Here is a 21607-nt window from a genome sequence, read left to right as displayed (position 1 = left end):
TCCATTACGCCTATGGAAAGTACCCATAAACATGGAAACACTACATGTGTGTGTGTATATACATGAATTTATCGCTAAGTTTGTTGCTTGAAAAATTGGTATTTGTGTTGTTAAAAGAGTAATTATTCTGTAAAACATCCAGCAAGTGTCAGAGCTTAAAGTGTCCTTCGAATCATAAACAAAGCATTTATTTAATCAAGATTCAAAAACAACTTGTTTTGATATTGGGGGATCTGTGATGTCACACAGGCAAATATATTTGCATATGCCCGTCATATGTAATAGTCATACATCACACCATAGGCCTCAGTCTCTTAACGACTGACATTTGCCTCGCGTCAAAAAGCAATTAGCAAATCATGCACTGCATTGTTTTATAATGTTTCCCGGAGTGTGCACATCAAACATCTTCACAATAAAATAAAAAAGGCGTTTTCCTCTGATTTAAGAGGCGGTCTTTCTCCATCTATTGTAGGCTCATTCACAACGAGTCGTTCTCTGGGCTTGGTTTCAATAAAAGCTGTTTTTGGACAGTTCTGAAACATACAAGATAGTATTACAGTATGTCAAAAGCTCAAGGAAAATTATATTTCTCAGTTCATGACCCCATTAAACTGCTGGATTGCATCTCTGTGCTTCAGAAGGATCCCAGCGTCAGAAACAAGTCGTGCCGGATCCAGTCGATTGATTATATGTTTGTTCAGAGCATTTTGCTTAAAGGGGTCATATAACGGTACATGCACGTTTACAAGCTGATTGTATGGAAATGTGTGTTGGCAGTGCCTGTACACAACCATCTTATAATGATAAAAATCCATCAAGTGTTTTTTTTAATCTCCTTATATGTTTTCCACTGTCTCAAATCGAGCCGTTCGACCGTGTGACGTCACACGACCCGACACCGCTCCCACGACTGTTGATTGACAAGCAGTTTCATCTCAGACCCGCCCTGAGTGAGCTCCGCCAGTCTGCTGTTGTGGATACGCTGGAGCAGAATGGCGTCTCAGCGATTGTGGTGTTCTGATCTTGGGTGTAATAATGTACACAGCAGTCATTCTGATGTTCCTAAATCCGAACCGCTCGAGACGCAGTGGCTGAGTTTTGTTTTTGTCGATGTTTTTTATGTCTGTGCGAACCGTGAAGCATTTCTCACCAATGAGTAGTTTGAAACGCGTACACATTTCAGGATGAATGCGGCTAAAGTGGGTAAGTTACATTACTGCATGCTTTCTTTGTATGACGTTCTCAATATTATTCATAATCACACGTTTATAATGAACAACGCGTTATGGTTGTGTTGTTACAAACTGTGTACGCCGGTTTAAAAGTTAACGTGGACGTGGTAACTAACATAAGCTTAATTATGTAAGTTAGACGGTTTATAAGTTACTGTCAAAAAAGTAATAAATTGTGTTGTAACAGTTATTACACTGCATTGATAACGTTCAGCATCACTGACAAGCCGATTTACAGAAAAAGGTTTTTATTGGCATTAGCTGTAACATCAATCTGTCAATGAACTAATGTAAACATCTGTAAACACATAGCATTCATCGCTAACGTTATCCTGCCTGTTCATAAAGACAGATCAGTGACATTACGTTAACAACCCATTCAGAAACCTCCTGTTTAGCCTTAATTGTCACATTTCGTTGGAGCTGTCGTCTTATCCCGTTGTCAGACACCGGTTCATATTGCTAAAGTTGCACAGATCTCCTCAGAGACTCGCTTCACCATTCTTTCAGCTCTACTGTTGTCAACGGCGACACTCTGTGTGTGTGTGTGTGTGTGTGTGTGTGTGTGTGTGTGTGTGTGTGTGTGAGTGAGTGAAAGCGCCCCACAAAACAAAGGGGCGGGGTGAGCAAAGCTCATTAGCATTTAAAGCTAATAATGCTAAAGGCTTGCTGAAAACAGAGCTGTTTTTGACCAGGTAAAATGAGTGTTCTCTTACAATACTAATGAGAATATTTTATTAATGTATATTACAAAGTTTTCATTTAGACACTAAATAATCATATTAACTTGTACAAAAATGCCATTACATGACCCCTTTAAACGAGGCTCAGTTTAATCATACAAGAAGCTGCCCATTAAAACAGATCATTTCACACACAGGGTCAGAATGGGAGTTGAAAATAATAATTTGTACTCATATATATCTGTTGGGGTTAAGTGAACATCAAGGAACATATTAAAATCTTTACTCCTTTAACACCACAAATACCAATTTTTCAAGCAACAAACCTGGAGATACATTCAGGTGAACGTGCGCGCACACACACACACACACACACACACACACACACACACACACACACACACACACACACACACACACACATTTACATTTTACATTTAATCATTTAGCAGACGCTTTTATCCAAAGCGACTTACAAAAAAGGGGAGAGTAATAGAAGCAACGAAACAGACAAGGCCAAAAACCTGTAAGAGCTGTAAGAAATCTCAATTAATTAGCACAATACACAATTTATTTATTTTTTTATTTATTTTTTTAAAGACAGACATCTACAACAAAAACTCACGTCCGCACAGTGCCGAACACTGGATTTTGATAGCTAAGATAGCTACAACCCATTAGGACTAAGGCTGTTGCCCCAGCTGTTGTCGTTAATGCAGATTCAGTGGCCCAATGGGTTGGTTTTGTATTCTAGCTAAACGCGCAGCAATAGCCATCTACAACAAAAACTCACGTACGCAATATACAGAACACTGGATTCTGATAGTTATGATTACTTATGTAACAGACCCGCCTGAAGGCACAAATCCGGATGAGAGACGTAGATATGATCCAGGAGTGTGCGCTTTTTGGTCGTTGCTGTGGTGATCAGTAAGTGCTATTCTGTATTGGTCAAGTGCAAATGGAAAAGATGTGTCTTAAGATGTTTTTTAAGAATGGCTACAGACTCGGCAGCACGAATTGAGATCGGCAGGTCATTCCACCAGGTGGGAACGGTCCAGGAAAATGTCCGTGAGAGCGATTTCATGCCTCTTTGGGATGGAACCACGAGGCGCCGCTCGTTCGCAGAACGCAAGCTTCTGGAGGGTGTGTAAGTCTGAGCAAGTGAATTTAGGTATATTGGTGCCGAGCCAGAGGTTGTTTTGTAGGCGAGAACTAGTGCCTTGAATTTGATGCGAGCAGCCATTGGCAACCAGTGCAGTTTGATGAAGAGAGGCGTAACATGCGCTCTCTTCGGCTCATTAAAGACCACTCTGGCCGCTGCATTCTGGATCAGCTGCAAGGGTTTGATAGTGCATGCTGGAAGCCCAGCCAGAAGAGCATTACAATAGTCCAGTCTGGAGAGAACAAGAGCTTGAACCAGGAGTTGTGCAGCCTGTTCTGATAGGAAGGGTCTAATCTTTCTAATGTTGTATAAAGCAAATCTGCAGGACCGGGCTGTTGCAGTAATGTGGTCAGTGAAGTTTAACTGGTCATCAATCACAACTCCAAGGTTCCTGGCTGTCCTTGATGGAGTTATGGTCGATGAACCAAGCTGAATGGAGAAATTTTGATGAAGTGCTGGGTTGGTTGAGAAAACAAGTAATTCTGTCTTTGCAATATTGAGTTTAAGGTGATGCTCTTTCATCCAGTCAGAAATGTCTGTCAGACAGGCAGCGATACGAACACTGACTGTAGGATCATCTGGTTGAAATGAGAAGTAGAGTTGAGTGTCATCCGCATAGCAGTGATAGGAGAAGCCGTGTTTCTGAATGACGGAACCTAATGATGACATGTAGATGGAGAAGAGAAGTGGTCCAAGGACTGAGCCCTGGGGAACCCCAGTAGCTAGATTATAAGACTTAGACACTACACCTCTCCATGACACCCTGTAGGACCTACCAGAGAGGTAAGACCTGAACCACTGGAGAGCAGATCCTGAGATCCCCGTCCTCTTAAGTGTTGACAGGAGGATCTGGTGGTTAACTGTGTCAAAAGCAGCAGACAGATCCAGCAGAATGAGCACTGAGGATTTGGAAGCTGCTTTTGCCAGTCTCAGTGCCTCAGTTACCGAGAGCAAGGCCGTCTCAGTCGAATGACCGCTTTTGAAGCCCGATTGGTTGTTGTCTAGGAGGTTGTCCCTTTCAAGAAACTTAGAGAGTTGATTGAACACAACTCGCTCAAGGGTCTTTGCAATGAAAGGCAGAAGGGATACCGGTCGGTAGTTTTCTAAAAGTGCTGGATTCAGAGAGGGTTTCTTAAGCAGTGGGGTTACCCGAGCCTGCTTAAATGCTGTGGGAAAGGTGCCCGTGTGAAAAGAAGTGTTGACAATGTGAGTGAGTGCAGGAGTGATTGAAGAAGAAATGGCCTGAAGGAGGTGAGTGGGTATAGGATCAAGTGGACAGGTAGTAGGGTGATTGGAAAGGATGAGTTTAGAAATATCTGCCTCGGAGAGCGGAGAGAAGGATGGAAGCGTGTTCGTGTTAGTTGTTGAGATGTGCGTGTCAGTTTGTGATGAGGAGAACTGTTTGCTGATGAGGGATGTTTTGTTTGTAAAAAATGATGCAAAGTCATCAGCTGTAAGAGTTGATGAAGGAGGGGGAGGAGGAGGACAAAGGAGAGAGGAGAATGTTTTAAAGAGTTGGCGAGAGTCAGAGCAATTGTTGATTTTGTTGTGGTAGTATGTTGTTTTAGCAGTGGAGACATTTGTAGAGAAAGAAGAGAGAGAACACACACACACACACACACACACACACACACACACACACACACACACACACACACACACACACACACACACACACACACACACACACACACTCTCTCTCTCTCTCTCTCTCACACACACACACACACACTCTCTCTCTCACACACACACACACGCACACGCGTGCGCACACACACGCACACCACATTCTATAAACATTCTCTGCATATCAAACAGATTGCATTATTCACGCTATGCTAACAGATGATGTCATCAAGCAGCGGGTATTTACCTTACATCTCACTTGCAGAACCAGTTCATTATGAACCACTCTTGGACACACACACACACACACACACACACACACACACACACACACACACACACACACACACACACACACACACACACACACACACACACACACGTCGTGTTTCCATGTTTTATGGGGACTTTCCATAGGCGTAATGGATTTCATACTGTACAAACTGTACATCCTATCCCCTTACACTGCCCCTGTCCCCTAAACCTACCCATCACACACACACACAGGAAACATTCTGCATTTTTACTTTCTCATAAAAACTCCTCCTGTGTGATTTATAAGCCTTTTGTAAAGTGGGGACATGGGTAATGTCCTCATATTTCACCCTCTCCTGTAATACCTGTGTCATACCCACGGCATTATACACATTTGTGTCCTCATATGTCATAAAAACATGCCCACACACACACACACACACACACACACACACACACACACACACACACACACACACACACACACACACACACACACACACACACACACACACACACACACACACACACCATTGTGAGGACTTTTTATAAGTGTAATGGTTTTATACCGAGCTAATCATATATTTCTATCCCCCTTTGCCGTGAACATAACCCTCACAGAAAAAGTTTTGAAGTTTTTTTAATAAAACACAGTTACTAGCGTTTGGAATTAGAAGGACGTCAGCGTCGAGCATGAGCTGGACGACTGAACAGGCCAGAGAGATCCAGAATGAGTCCGCTCTCTCTGTGTGTCCGTACAGCAGGTTATCAGAGTGCATCCTTACGTAACATCACTCTCTGTTCGTGAGATCGGGACAATTAACAACTCCAACATTACATGCTTACACACAACACAAAAATGGCATTGTGAGCATGCTCTACATTTAGTCATTTGATGTGCTTTGGTGAGATTCGCTGTTATCTTCAGTCCCTGCAGCAGTGAACCAAAACACCGTCTGGAGTGATTCTGGCCATCTCTGTTCTGCGGTCACATCTCAGGGATTAGACTATTTTAAGCATAAACATGTCCTCAATAGAAAACAAAACGTCCAGAGCTAAAATAAAACCACAACTAGTTGCAAATAACATGCACTGTTTCCTCATTTGAGTCATTACTGTAAAACAAAACTGAGATCAGGAACAGCACCGCATCCTGTGGTAAGGAAATTAATTCAAACAACAGCTGATGAAATAATGAGTCCCTTGAAGAAATGCAGCGTATTAGACACTTAAAGGGTTAATTCACCCAAAAAGGAAATTGATGTCACTAATGTCGCTCCACACCCGTAAGACCTCCGTTCATCTTCACACACAGTTTAAGATATTTTATATTTAGTCCGAGAGCGTATGCAAGTGTATGCACACTATACTGTCCATGTCCAGAAAGGGAATAAAAACATCATCACAGTAGTCCATATGAGACATCAGTGGGTTAATTAGAGTCTCTTGAAGCATCCAAAATACATTTGGGTCCAAAAATAACAAAAACTACGACTTTATTCAGCATTGGCTTCTCTTCGCAATGATTTGGATCGCGTGTCAAACTGCTGAAATCACGTGACATTGGCGATCCGAATCATGAATCAATACACTGATTCATAACCTTTTGAATCTTTGATTTGAAAACATTTTATATAATTATTAGGTTTGAAAACAAACGCGGAAGAGAATGTATGCAACGGTCAGGACGGCTACATTTCATAAACACATTCTGCTTTGGAGACGTGGCACTGATATTATGTGAACAAACCAATTCAGAAAAGCCCTAACCCTACAGGACTATAATGATCTCAGTGCTGTGTCCTCGAGGAGAGATGCTGAGATATAACACCATCACACACACATTCACAGACTGGCCACTACACACAACCACTAGAGGGCGATGCGGTCTTCACCAAAACAATCAGCAGCTCAGGGCAACAAAAATGATTCGGTTAATCTTAATCATGAGATAAAGTCAGAATTGTGACATACTAAGTCATAACATAGATCACATATTAAAACTGTGAGATGAAGGTCAAAATTATGACAACTTAGTATGTCATAATTTTCTTTTCATCCCATATTAGTGTTTCATAATTTTATGCCGTGATTATGACATTTTAAGTTTGATGTTTTGTTCCATGATTCCAACTTTTAGACAACATTTAGCTGAGCTATACTGTGACGAACCACAATCCCTTATAGAGGACATCTGTGTGTCATCACCTCTGTATAAACCATGATACATTCTTATTAATATAGTGAAACAAACCTGTGTTTGTGTGTTTGTGGTGTGTGTGTGCACTTGTTTTTGTGACATATCAGGACACAAATGTGTATAATGCCATGGGTATGACACAGGTATTACAGGAGAGGGTGAAATATGAGGACATTACCCATGTCCCCACTTTACAAAAGGCTTATAAATCACACAGGAGGAGTTTTTATGAGAAAGTAAAAATGCAGAATGTTTCCTGTGTGTGTGTGTGTGTGTGTGTGTGTGTGTGTGTGTGTGTGTGTGTGTGTGTGTGTGTGTGTGTGTGTGTGTGTGTGTGTGTGTGTGTGTGTGTGTGTGTGTGTGTGTGTGTGTGTGTGTGTGTGTGTGTGTGAGATGGGTAAGTTTAGGGGCAGGGGCAGTGTGTAGGGGGATATAAAATATGGTTTGTACAGCATAAAAACCATTAGGCCTATGGAATGTCCCCACATTTTGTGTGTGTGTTTGATGTGTCCGGCAGACTCATGTTTCCTGTTTTTTACTCCTCTTATTCTCTCAGGAGTGTCTTATTTTGGGATGTGAGGATGTTTTCACACACACACACACACACACACACACACACACACACACACACACACACACACACACACACACACACATACCCTGAATCATTAACACACACACACACACACTGCCCCTAAACCTACCCATCACACACACACACACACACACACTGCCCCTAAACCTACCCATCACACACACACACACACACACACACACACACACACACACACACACACACACACACACACACACACACACACACACACACACACACACACACACACACACACACACACACACACACACACAGCCCCTAAACCTACCCATCACACACACACACACACTGCCCCTAAACCTACCCATCACACACACACACACACACACACACACACACACACACACACACACACACACACACACACACACACACACACACACACACACACACACACACACACACACACACACACACACACACACACACAGCCCCTAAACCTACCCATCACACACACACACACACTGCCCCTAAACCTACCCACACACACACACACACACACACACACACACACACACACACACACACACACACACACACACACACACACACACACACACACACACACACACACACACACACACACACACAGCCCCTAAACCTACCCATCACACACACACACACACTGCCCCTAAACCTACCCATCACACACACACACACACACACACACACACACACACACACACACACACACACACACACACACACACACACACACACACACACACACACACACACACACACACACACACACACACACACACACACACACACACAGCCCCTAAACCTACCCATCACACACACACACACACTGCCCCTAAACCTACCCATCACACACACACACACACACACACACACACACACACACACACACACACACACACACACACACACACACACACACACACACACACACACACACACACACACACACACACACACACACACACACACACACACACACACACACACAGCCCCTAAACCTACCCATCACACACACACACACACTGCCCCTAAACCTACCCAACACACACACACACACACACACACACACACACACACACACACACACACACACACACACACACACACACACACACACACACACACACACACACACACACACACACAGCCCCTAAACCTACCCATCACACACACACACACACTGCCCCTAAACCTACCCATCACACACACACACACACACACACACACACACACACACACACACACACACACACACACACACACACACACACACACACACACACACACACACACACACACACACACACACACACACACACACACACACACACACACACACACACACACACACACACACACACACACACACTATATATAAACACATTTAAAGCTGCTGTCCGTACTTTTTTTTGTGTTCAAGATTTACAAAAATTATATAATGAGAATGTACAGCATGAATCCATTTTGCAAACTGTTTTTTTTTTTTTTTTGTCTTACCCTGAATCATTATGGTCCACTTATAATAAGTGTTTATATTGGGACTATTTCAGGCCAGACTGGTCGGTACTGCTGCGGAGGAGCACAGTCCCATTCAGTTACATAGGTTAGCGTCTGGTTTAGGGTTAGTTGCGTGTAATGGATCATTTACTGTGATATTATACAGTAAGTGCATGTAATGTGTGTAACAAGGACACTGTAAAATAAAGTGTTGCCGAAATGCTACAGGTAGGTTCAAATGGATGAAGTAGTTCTCATAGTTGAAGCCTTAGAACAAACCCTAAAAGGCTCACTGTATTTTTGTCTTGTTTCTAGTCCAAACATCTAAATATTCTTACATTAAGAAACATTTACTAGACAAGCAAAAGTAATTGTCTTGTTTTGGGAAAAATAACTCAAAATTAAGAGAGTTTTTGGTTCAAATAAGATAAATAATAATCTGCCAATGGGGTGAGAAAAATAATCTTAGAACAAGATAAACCTATGATAAGAATTATAGGCTTTTCTCATCTTTGGGAGAACTTGCACAACTGGAGGCTGACTAAATACTTTTTTTCCCCTACAGTAAATCAGGGGCTCATTTTCATTTATGGGGTGAACTATTCCTTTAAATGTCAAATTATACAGGGATCATCTGAACTCTGGCTGACCTAGATAAATAATTACTCATGAATATTCATTGAACGTGCAAGTGACGACATTAAAGCGAGTGAGGATATGACTGATAATGTGCTCATCACTGCGCTCGAACCATGTGCAGAGCGACAATAATAGCTGCCAGTGGAATCTCACACAGGAAACAGGAAACAGTGTGTGGTGTCAAAACCGAGATCAGACTTTTTCTCAAGCTTTCAACAAACTGTAAAAAACAGGCAAATTTTTAACTTGTTGCAGTACAATCGACTTGGATGTTTAAGTTTCAACTTATATTATGTTAAACTGACTTTAAAAAATGAGTTACATCTTGTATAAAAAAAAGTTTAACATTTCTTAACTTATTTTGATGAGTTAAAACAATGTAAAAACATATGTTGTCATAACTTATTGAACATATAATTTGATCAATGCATGTTGGAAACACATGCACTCTAAAAAATGCTGAGTGAAAAACAACCCAAGTTGGGTTGGAAATGAACAAACCCAGAAATTGGGTTGTTTGAATCGTTCCATTCACTGGGTTCAAACAACCCAATTTCTGGGTTAGTCCATTTCCAACCCAACTTGGGTTGTTTTTAACCCAGCAATTTTAGAGTGTTTGTTCTTTTGCAAAGTTAAGACACCGCATCTGTTATAAAGCAGTGCAACTTCTGTGAACACACACACCCAAGATAAATATTAGAGGATGAAAAGAAGAGGAAATAAGGAAATGCGAGTTCAGATACACTGCGCTCTAAAATATGCTGGGTTAAAAACAACCCAAGTTGGGTTGAAAATGGACAAACCCAGAAATTGGGTTGTTTGAATGGGTCCATTTACTAGGGATCAAGCAACCCAATTTCTGGGTTTGTCCATTTTTAACCCAACTTGGGTTGTTTTTTTAACCCAGCATATTTTAGAGTGTGAATAATCCACATGCAAATAAAGTCCATCAGCTCTAGTTAGGGCTTAGTGCATTCCCTAGGTGTATGTATGGCGTTTTCACTACTTTTATCCACTTTTTTAGCTCCATTAATGAGAAAGGATGGAGAACATGTATCATTCACAATAAAAAAGAGCCCTCGGACTATAATGTAAGAAGTTAAAGGAGTTAAAGTTTGACCCATAAAGCCCTTCTTTCACAGACCTCAAAATAACCAGATATCACTTTTCCTGCATCAAAAAATAACCTGGCAAGTATTTAGGATGTAAAATGACAATGTCATCCTCCAAAAGCATCTTTGACCTCCAGTTAAACACATAATAATCACTGTTTGTCATTCAAATGAAGAAGCCAAGCTCATCCTGACTGTATGGATCAAATTCATCTTTTCTTTCTAGTGTTTACACATGACTTGAATTTGAGAGGATGAACAAAATGCAACTTAAATGCATACACACTAGACGTGTGTGGTTTCTGTATCTGTGTGCTGAGAGTGTGTGAGCCTACCCCTTTGAAAACATTGGGATTGTTGACACATGCAGTCAATAAGTTAAAGCTTCAACTCATCCTCAACACTGAGTTATGCTCTTTATCAGGAACAGAATAAAGACGCTTTATCCAGTGCTGAGTTCTCAAACAGACGTCCACATTTCACAGCCTCAGGCCATGAAAGAGAAATCTCTTTAATGTCTTGAAGGATTCGCAAGGAGACTCTCAATCTCACACGATCACTGTATACTCCACAATCAAACATTTTCAAAGGTACGGTTTTCTGCTCAAGCTTATGAACACTCAACCCCCCCCCACCCCCCACCACACACACACACACACACACACACACACTGAAAGTGTTACCTGTGAGTACTGTCTGCGGAGACTGAATCGCTGAACCATCTTGACTGACAAACACTGAACGGACACGAGCATAAAACACTCTCACCCGCCTCATCTCTCTCTCTCTCTCTCTCTCTCTCTCTCTCTCTCTCTCTCTCTCTCTCTCTCTCTCTCACACACACACACACACACACACACACACACACACACACACACTCACATGCTCACTCGCTCACACCCACACCCACACACCCACACCCACACACACAACGCGCACACACACACACACACACACACACACACACACACACACACACACACACACACACACACACACACACACACACACACACACACACACACACACACACACACACACACACACACAGACACGTCGTGTTTCCATGTTTTATGGGGACTTTCCATAGGCGTAATGCGTTTCATACTGTACAAACTGTACATCCTATCCCCTTACACTGCCCCTGCCCCTAAACCTACCCATCACACACACACACACACACAGCCCCTAAACCTACCCATCACAGGAAACATTCTGCATTTTTACTTTCTCAAAAAAACTCCTTCTGTGTGATTTATAAGATGTTTCCCTCATGGGGACCTAAAAATGTCCCCACAAGGACAAGGATTTTTTTATTGCCATCTTTGTGGGGACATTTTGTCCCCATAACGTAGGGATTACCAGGTCACACACGCACACACACACACACACACACACACACACACACACACACACACACAATATTAACCAGAAAATTTACTCGAGTAGATCGCGTCAAAGATCCTTAAGCCTAACGCTCGACTGATGAACACTCAGATATATGATGCTCTTTTTTTATATTGTTAGGCAGCACTTGGTGTAAATAGACACTCCGTTTTTGGCAAATATTGCCCTAACATGTTCACCACAAATTGGTGGCCTAATAAAAGCGGGTCACCTCATGAGCCCAGACACACATGAACACCTGTTTAAAGTCATTAAGCCTCTCTGTTCGTTCTGCAATGGCAAAGCTACTGTAACTAAAAACTTAATTCTGACAACATAGAGAAGAGAAGACTAGCACAACTTCCCTTTCATCCCCACTTTAGCACGACACAACAACACAGTGTAAAGATTGCCATATCAATAACAGGCAGTCAAATGTTTTAATTAAGTTTGATCACCTGATATATGAGACATCAAACTTTGGATGAGATATTGCTTCTGTGGTATACACACCGATGAGGCATAACATTATGACCTTCCTAATATTGTGTTGGTCCCCCTTTTGCTGACCCGTCTCTGATGGACTCCTCTAGACCCCTGAAGGTGTGCTGTGGTATCTGGCACCAATATGTTAGCAGCAGATCCTTTAAGTCCTGTAAGTTGTGAGGTGGGGCCTCCATGGATCGGACTTGTTTGTTCGGCTCATCCCACAGATGCTCGATTGGATTGAGATCTGGGGAATCTGGAGGCCGAGTCGACGCCTCAAACTGGTTGTTGTGCTCCTCAAACCATTCCTGAAGCATTTGTGCTTTGTGTCAGGAGCATTATCCTGCTGGAAGAGCCACAGCCACCAGAATACCGTTTCCATGAAAGGCTGAACATGGTCTCAGCAATGCTTAGGTAGGTGGAGCGTGTCAAAGTAACATCCACATGGATGGAGGACCCAAGGTTTCCCAGCAGAACATTGGCCAAAGCATCACACTGCCTCCGCCGGCTCGCCTTCTTCCCATAGTGCATCCTGGGGCCATGTGTTCCCCAGTTTGAGCTCCAGTAGCTCGTCTGTTTGATCGGACCCCACAGGCCAGCCTTCGCTCCCCACGTGCATCAATGAGCCTTGGCCGCCCATGACCCTGTGGCCGGTTCTCCACTGGTCCTTCCTTGGAGCACTTTTGATAGAGACTGACCACTGCAGACCGGGAACAGCCCACAAGAGATATTTATTTTATAATCAATTTCTAATTTTTACGCACTTCAGTCACTTTCAACCACTTCTGTCCTGATTTTTTCAACGGGAGGTACTATGGGCCGGTGTTTGTATGGGCTCTTTCAGATCTCTTGACCTAATGAACCAAATAAGCTCATGCAGTTTACATATGAACACATTCGGTGAAAACAGAAAACAGCTTTAGTTTTCTGCTCTGACAGACACAAGACCAGCCGAACGCTGTGAGTGTGTGTTAGAAATATTGATGGACAAACACAAACACTGCATCGAAACACATTTTTGTGTTTCGGAGCGTGTATCAAACTGCCCAAACAGGGCTTTGTTACGTCAAAAACAGCTTCGAAACGTTTAACATTTTAAATTGTTCACTGCTGGCAAACCATTGAACAAGTGTCTATGTTTTTTTACCTGACAGTTTTATTCATCCGTAGACATTTTAATTAGACATTAGTGTAATTGAAAGGAATAATACTGTCAGATCTGCTTCTGTCTTGCGCTCTGGGGGACTTTGATGTTGAAGTTTCTCCGTGCCTAGTTTCTGTGTCCTGTTTCCAGGTTGTAGCTTTGTAGTCTTTTTTCCATTTTCATTGGTCTGCAACAGGTGTGTCCGTTTTCCTTGTTAAGCTCATTTACCCCTCTGTTTAAATAGCCCTTATATTCTCTGGTTCTCAGTAGTGATGGCAAAATGAGGCTTTCTGAACTACTGAAAGGTTTATTACCCAAAGCCTCATTTATCATTGCTCATGAGTGACACCTAGCTACAGTGCAAAGAAATAGTAGACAATTGTTTTACAGTCTTGTTAGACAAATCCATTAATCCTGAGCCAATGACCTGAGCAGACATTTGTCCATTGCCTTGGTAAAAAATTAAATATGTATCTTTCTCCCTATTTCTTCACTTGCATAAAGACAACTGTCAGACACACTGTTAATTAATTAATTATTTATATACTGTGATCAACCGTACTAGATGCCAAAGGACAGCTAATAAAAGAGGAAAACTCTATTAGAAAAAAACGATCTAACCCAATAATAATAATAATGTTGTATACTGTAATAATATACACTCACCTAAAGGATTATTAGGAGCACACACTAATACTGTGTTTGACCCCTTTCACCTTCAGAACTGCCTTAATTCTCTGTGGCATTGATTCAACAAGGTGCTGAAAGCATTCTTTAGAAATGTTAGCCCATATTGATAGGAGAGCATCTTGTAGTTGATGGAGATTTGTGGGATGCACATCCAGGGCACGAAGCTCCCGTTCCACCACATCCCAAAGATGCTCTATTGGGTTGAGATCTGGGGACTGTGGCGGCCATTTTAGTACAGTCAACTCATTGGCATGTTCAATAAACCAATTTGAAATGATTGGAGCTTTGTGACATGGTGCATTATCCTGCTGGAAGTAGCCATCAGAGGATGGGTACATGGTGGTCATAAAGGAATGGATGTGGTCAGAAACAATTTTGTTTTAAAAACGCTTAAATCACCTTTCTTTCCCATTCTGACATTCAGTTTGGAGTTCAGGAGATTGTCTTGACCAGGACCACACCCCTAAATGCATTGAAGCAACTGCCATGTGATTGGCTGATTAGATAATTGCATTAATGAGAAATTGAACAGGTGTTCCTAATAATCCTTTAGGTGTGTGTATAGCCCACACATGACACATATGAACCACAATAACGACAATGACACAACTCTCTGACTAACACTCATGCTGCGTCCCAATTCGCCTACTTATACTACGTCCTAAAAGTATGTACTCTTTTTGTGAAGAAAAGGTACATACTTTTGAGTGTGTAGCAGAAGAGTATGCAAGCTTCGGGACTACTTCGCCATCTTTAACGGACTCTGTCGCTTAGTTACGAGCGTCCCGTCACCATCCGTGCCCTGTCAATCATCGTCAGATTCAGTTCAAATCCTCCACATTCAGTTTAATCTCCTGCCGTATCGGAGAGAAATGTAGCCGCTCGTTGATCTGCCATGTGTGTGTCTTTAATGCAGAGACTCTCCTCGTGTTTGCAGTTTAAATATAATGATGCATTTAAAAGTTAATGTCCACACGTGTCATTACAGAAGTCCTTAACGCTGCTGCAGGTGAAATATAATGTGGACAACACTGAATAAATATATTATTGTCAGGTTAAATATTGATAGTTGGTCACTCAAACCCCTTTATCTAAACTTCTCCACTTAACCGTCAAACTCACACATCCATCATGTTTGTAGTTTTTTAACGCTTTTTATCCGCGTTTGTAGTTCTAATCGAATCCTCATACAACTCGCAGTGGGTTGTGGGTAATATCAGCCGTTAGAGTGCCCATCGATCCATACTTCAGATTCGGACCGGAAATAGTAAATCATCCGGGAATCTTTGGCATAATCTTTTCAGCATACTACGGTTTGGGACATACTAATTATATTTTTGAATACTATTTAGGATGGATAGTATGTGAATTGGGACGCAGGGTCACACTTCTACTACTCTCTCTGAAACGCCACAACAACCACAAGGTGGCGAGAGTTTCGAACCCGAAGCGACACTCAGACCGAACCGATGACGTGTCCACACAAACCGAGGCCGAGTTTCTCATCGGTCACGCGATTTCTCTGCTAACAACACAGGCCTCGAATCGGGTCCTTATCTGGCACGCCAGTTTATATTTATTCTGGACACAAGGCCTGTCCAGCTGAGCCATCCATTGAACAAACAAAACAGGCTCAGGAAATTGATTAAATAAACCTCATATTTCACAGACACTTGATGTTTAATCTTATTAGATGATTAGTGAATTGCATTGGACAATTATGCGTTGCTCAACATACCTCATTTACTTCATTGCTCTGATTGGTTGTAGGTCTATCCAATTGAGTACAGAGGCATTTTTATTTCCTGGTTCGGTTGAAACACACCCCATAACCACAGCCCAGTGGAGCCGTATCAGACTCATAGCCTGCGTCCGAAACCTGGAGAATGCTGCCTTTGGAGGACACATTTAAGGCAGGAAGGCATCAATCCACGTCCGAATCTAATGTTAGCTTCACTTCCTGTCTCCTGAGAGACCTTCATCTGATCGAGTTTTGAAGGCAGCACGTGTCCTTCGCTGCCGTTGATATCCCACAATCCTGTGCTTTCCATTCAGTGACAGTCAAGCTGGGAAATAAGATGGCGTCCGAAAGTTGCGTTTGTGGGTCAGTTTGTGTGTTAATGCATGTTTTTTACCAATATTTTCCACTTCTGATGTCATTTCTAGCGAGAAATCACCACTGTAGTAATTAAATATGTGTTTAGCTCTCACCAGAGCTCGCTCTATTTTGCTGTAGATCATTAAACTGCTACACTGCCTTAGAAGTCTGTCTGAAATCAGTTTCGTGAGGTGCCTCCGTGCACAAAACGCTGCCTAACAAGTCATTGTCTAAAATAAGGCAGCGAGGCAACGAGTCAGCTGTCTAGGACGGTGTTCAGACGCAGCCAATGTTATGAGTATAACGACCCCAATCCAATAGATAGGACGTGGATTGGATGCCCAAAACAGCTGCAAATATGGCCGCCGAGTAAACAGACTTTCCTTCAAAGGTGCTTTGATGTTTTCTAAGTTTCTTTCTGGATATGTCATAGCTGGATTTTGATCTATTCTAGCAAGTCCACCTAGACCTAGTCGAGTGACCTTGGTAATTACAAAAACGTGCAACACACACACACACACACACACACACACACACACACACACACACACACACACACACACACACACACACACACACACACACACATACACCACTCACCCGTCGTGTGTGGTGGGCAGACTGCAGGAATGATGAGATGATGAGGACGGTCTGTGCTGCGACAGGCGTGTGAGTGCAGATCCCTTTAGAAAGCTCTTCTGGCACACATGCCTTCAGCTGACGTTCCTGCGGGCCGCCGCCTCTCCTGGCGATCACTGGACAGTTCAGCCCACACTGCATTCTGGGTGATTAATAACAGTGAGTGCTTGAGCGCAGTGGAATAAAACAACCGGTACTTTGAGGTCATCATTTTTCTTTTCACATTAATGCAACAGCGCTTAAATTAGCCTACATCCAGTTTATTAGCAACCAAGCACATGGGGGTAAATCACATGATATCCTCCGTCACATTACTTCGTAGGTGTTTGATACACTATGAGCATTGAGAACTGACCGCAGTCATCTACTCTCTCCTACTTCCAAGACGAGACATTTGACGTCTCAAATGAGTCTAGAGGTTTGGAGCTGATGACCACAATATCATCTGATGATACCATATCATTATTCTGTGAAATCATGCTTTCTTCTTCTTTTACTTTAGTATTTTTATGATTAATACTGTTCAAAACAAGGTTGTTGAATGAACGTTTTTATTTGACTTATTTTCTGTTTACTTATTAACATTGATTTAATTATGTATCGTTCTTTCAAACAAAAGTGAACTAGAATCAGCACTATTATCTAACCTATAACTATTGATTTCTTGGTTGGAATTTTAAAATCGTTATAACATTGTTTTAATAACATAAATGTTTATCATTTTATCATGTTAACTTGCATTGATTTATAAGCATTGATTAACTGAGGGCACCACAGTTATGATGAACAAACTGCACTTTTTATGCTTTATTTTAGAATTATTTCAAAGTTTACTTGCGATGTGGGATATGATCAGTGAGTGAAAACAATGTTAATGAGAAGACTGCTATAAAATATGTTTGGCTTTAAGTATGAATATGAGAGCTTTGCTGTCATCTATAAGCTTGTGGTCCAAAACAATGACAATATTCACATTTAGAAGATATACATTGGGTACGGAAAGTATTAAGTCCCCCTAACATTTTTTCACCTTGTTATATTGCAGCCATTTGCTAAAATCATTTAAGTTTGTTTTTTTCTCAATAATGTACACACAGCACCCCATATTGACAGAAAAACACAGAATTGTTGACATTTTTGCAGATTTATTATAAAAGAAAAACTGAAATATCACATGGTCCTAAGTATTCAGACCCTTTGCTCAGTGTTTAGCAGAAGGAACCTTTTGATCTGTTACAGCCATGAGTCTTTTTGGGAAAGATGGAAGTTTTCCACAGCTGGATTTGGGGGTCCTCTGTCATTCCTCCTGCAGATCCTCTCCAGTTCTGTAATGTTGGATGGTTAATGTTGATGGACAGCCATTTTCAGGTCTCTCCAGAGATGCTCAATTGGGTTTAAGTCAGGGCTCTGGCTGGGCCATTTAAGAACAGTGACGAGTTGTTGTGAAGCCACTCCTTCGTTGTTTTAACTGTTGGAAGGTAAACCTTTGGCGCAGTCTGAGGTCTTGAGCACTCTGGAGAAGGTTTTCATCCAGGATATCCCTGCACTTGGCCACATTCATCTTTCCCTCAATTGCAACCAGTCATCCTGTCCCTGCAGCTGAACAACACCCCCACAGCATGATGCTGCCACCACCATGCTTCACTGTTGGGACTGTTTTGGACAGGTGATGAGCAGTGCCTGGCTTTCTCCACACATACTGCTTAGAATTAAGGCCAAAAAGTTCTATCTTGGTCTTAGACCAGAGAATCTTATTTCTCACCATCTTGGAGTCCTTTAGTTGTTTTTTTTAGCAAACTTTCATGTGTCTTGCACTGAGGAGAGGCTTCCGTCGGGCCACTCTGCCATAAAGCCCCGACTGGTGAAGCTGCAGTGATGGTTGACTTTCTACAACTTTCTCCCATCTCTGCATCTCTGGAGCTCAGCCACAGTGATCTTTGGGTTCTTCTTTACCTCTCTCACCAAGGCTCTTCTCTCCCGATAGCTCAGTTTGCCCGGACGGCCAGCTCTAGGAAGGGTTCTGGTCATCCCAAACGTCTTCCATTTAAGGATTATGGAGGCCACTGTGCTCTTAGGAACCTTAAGTGGAGCAAATATTTTTTGTAACCATGGCCAGATCTGTGCCTTGCCACAATTCTGACTCTGAGCTCTTCAGGCAGTTCCTTTGACCTCATGATTCTCATTTGCTCTGACATGCACTGTGAGCTGTAAGGTCTTATAGACAGGTGTGTGGCTTTCCTAATCAAGTCCAATCGGTATAATTCAACACAGCTGGACTCAAATGAAGATGTAGATCCATCTCAAGGATGATCAGAAGAAATGGACAGTACCTGATATGAGTGTCACAGCAAAGGGCCTGAATACTTAGGACCTTGTGATATTTCAGTTTTTCTCTTTTAAAAAATGTCAACAGTATAACTGGTAAATGGACTGCATTTATATAACGCTTTTAACAGACCCATGGCCATCTAAAGCGCTTTATATCTTGCCTCACATTCACCCATTCATTCTCTCATTCACACACCAACAGCGGTGTCAGCCATGCAAAGCGCCATCCAGCACCAGCAGTTGGGGTTAGGTGTCTCGTTCATGGACACCTCGACACTTGGTCAGGTGGAAACGGGGATCGAACCACCAACTTTCCGGTTTGTGCACAATCTACATGAACCACTGAGCCACTGCCGCCCACAAGTGCCTGTGACAAAGAGTGGCAAAAGGGTAAAAATGAAATGAAAAATAACAAAGAGTGAAAAATGTAAGGGGGTCTGAATACTTTCTGTACCCACTGTAATCATTTTAAAAATTACAGTCACTTCCACTTCCACTCCTATATGTAAAGTACAGCACGTCATGTAAATACATCCTTTGGACTTACTAATAGGTAGTCCATATGGAATAGTCTCTGTGTAGAGTTCCATCCCTCCATTCCATCACACCTCCTCATCCCATCCAGAGACCACACATGGAGGTTCAAGAAGTCTGGGCATGGGTGTGATATTGTGCCCTGCCCCTGAGAAAGACGGTCCTTCCTCAGGGGGATTCGCCAGGGAGGTTTTTCTGTTTTGTGTCCTCTCTAACCTTTCACTGGGGAAAATGTGTACTTGCACAAGCCCCAGGGCCAGCTGTGTGCCAGTGCATCTGTGCCGAGTAGGGTCTCGGTCTGGAATTACCACAGAGGACTCTTGGGGGCGAACCGATCTGTGTGCCTGGCCAAATCGACTCAAGATCAACTGGACTATCTGCTGACTCCAGAGGAGATGGAGGGCAAGTTGTGACATGCAACAAACTTGGATGTTTCCCTGTTAATTTATATATGCCACTGTCGCTGCGTTGTCTGTCTGGAACAACACTGTGGGCGGTAAATCGTTTTCCTATTTAGCATTTAGTTTTCCTAGCATTGTTCGGGAAAGACACACTCTGTCAGACTAAAATACATCTCATTAACCTGGCATACACATAAAACATCATCAAGGATTATTAGGAGCACACACTAATACTGTGTTTGGCCCCCTTTTGCCTTCAGAACTGCCTTAATTCTACGTGGCATTGATTCAACAAGGTGCTGAAAGCATTCTTTAGAAATGTTAGCCCATATTGATAGGAGAGCATCTTGCAGTTGATGGAGATTTGTGGGATGCACATCCAGGACACGAAGCTCCTGTTCCACCACATCCCAAAGATGCTCTATTGGGTTGAGATCTGGGGACTGTGGCGGCCATTTTAGTACAGTCAACTCATTGTCATGCTCAAGAAACCAATTTGAAATGATTTAAGTTATGTGACATGGTGCATTATCCTGCTGGAAGTATTACACCACCACCAGCCTGCACAGTGGTAACATGTTCTCTGTTTATGCCAAATTCTGACTCTACCATCTGAATGTCTCAACAGAAATCGAGACTCATCAGACCAGACAACATTTTTCCAGTCTTCAACTGTAGAATTTTGATGAGCTCGTGCAAACTGTAGCCTCTTTTTCCTATTTGTAGTGGAGATGAGTGGTACCCGGTGGGGTCTTCTGCTGTTGTAGCCCATCCGCATCAAGGTTGTGTGTGTTGTGGCTTCACAAATGCTTTGCTGCATACCTCGGTTGTCACGAGTGGTTATTTCAGTCAAAGTTGCTCTTCTATCAGCTTGAATCAGTCGGCCCA

At 42.4% G+C, this 21607-nt stretch overlaps 1 protein-coding gene across 2 annotated transcripts in view; it reads right to left on the bottom strand.

Annotated features, from left to right (window-relative positions):
- Positions 1-21607, bottom strand: part of tmcc1a (transmembrane and coiled-coil domain family 1a) — a 54149-nt gene that overhangs the window by 29969 nt on the left and 2573 nt on the right. Inside the window, exon 2 of one of the 2 annotated variants that reach the window (XM_067412935.1) lies at positions 17418-17598. In XM_067412935.1, coding sequence (XP_067269036.1) covers positions 17418-17597 — 180 coding nt within the window. In that variant the 5' untranslated portion in view covers position 17598. Of the gene's footprint in view, positions 1-11696; positions 11816-17417; positions 17599-21607 lie in introns of those variants that run through there. The other variant, XM_067412937.1, reaches the window with a different exon arrangement.

The sequence above is a fragment of the Pseudorasbora parva genome, chromosome 13, assembly GCF_024679245.1.
Source record: "Pseudorasbora parva isolate DD20220531a chromosome 13, ASM2467924v1, whole genome shotgun sequence".
Lineage (NCBI taxonomy): Eukaryota > Metazoa > Chordata > Actinopteri > Cypriniformes > Gobionidae > Pseudorasbora > Pseudorasbora parva.
This window is presented reverse-complemented; position numbering and strand designations above follow the sequence as displayed.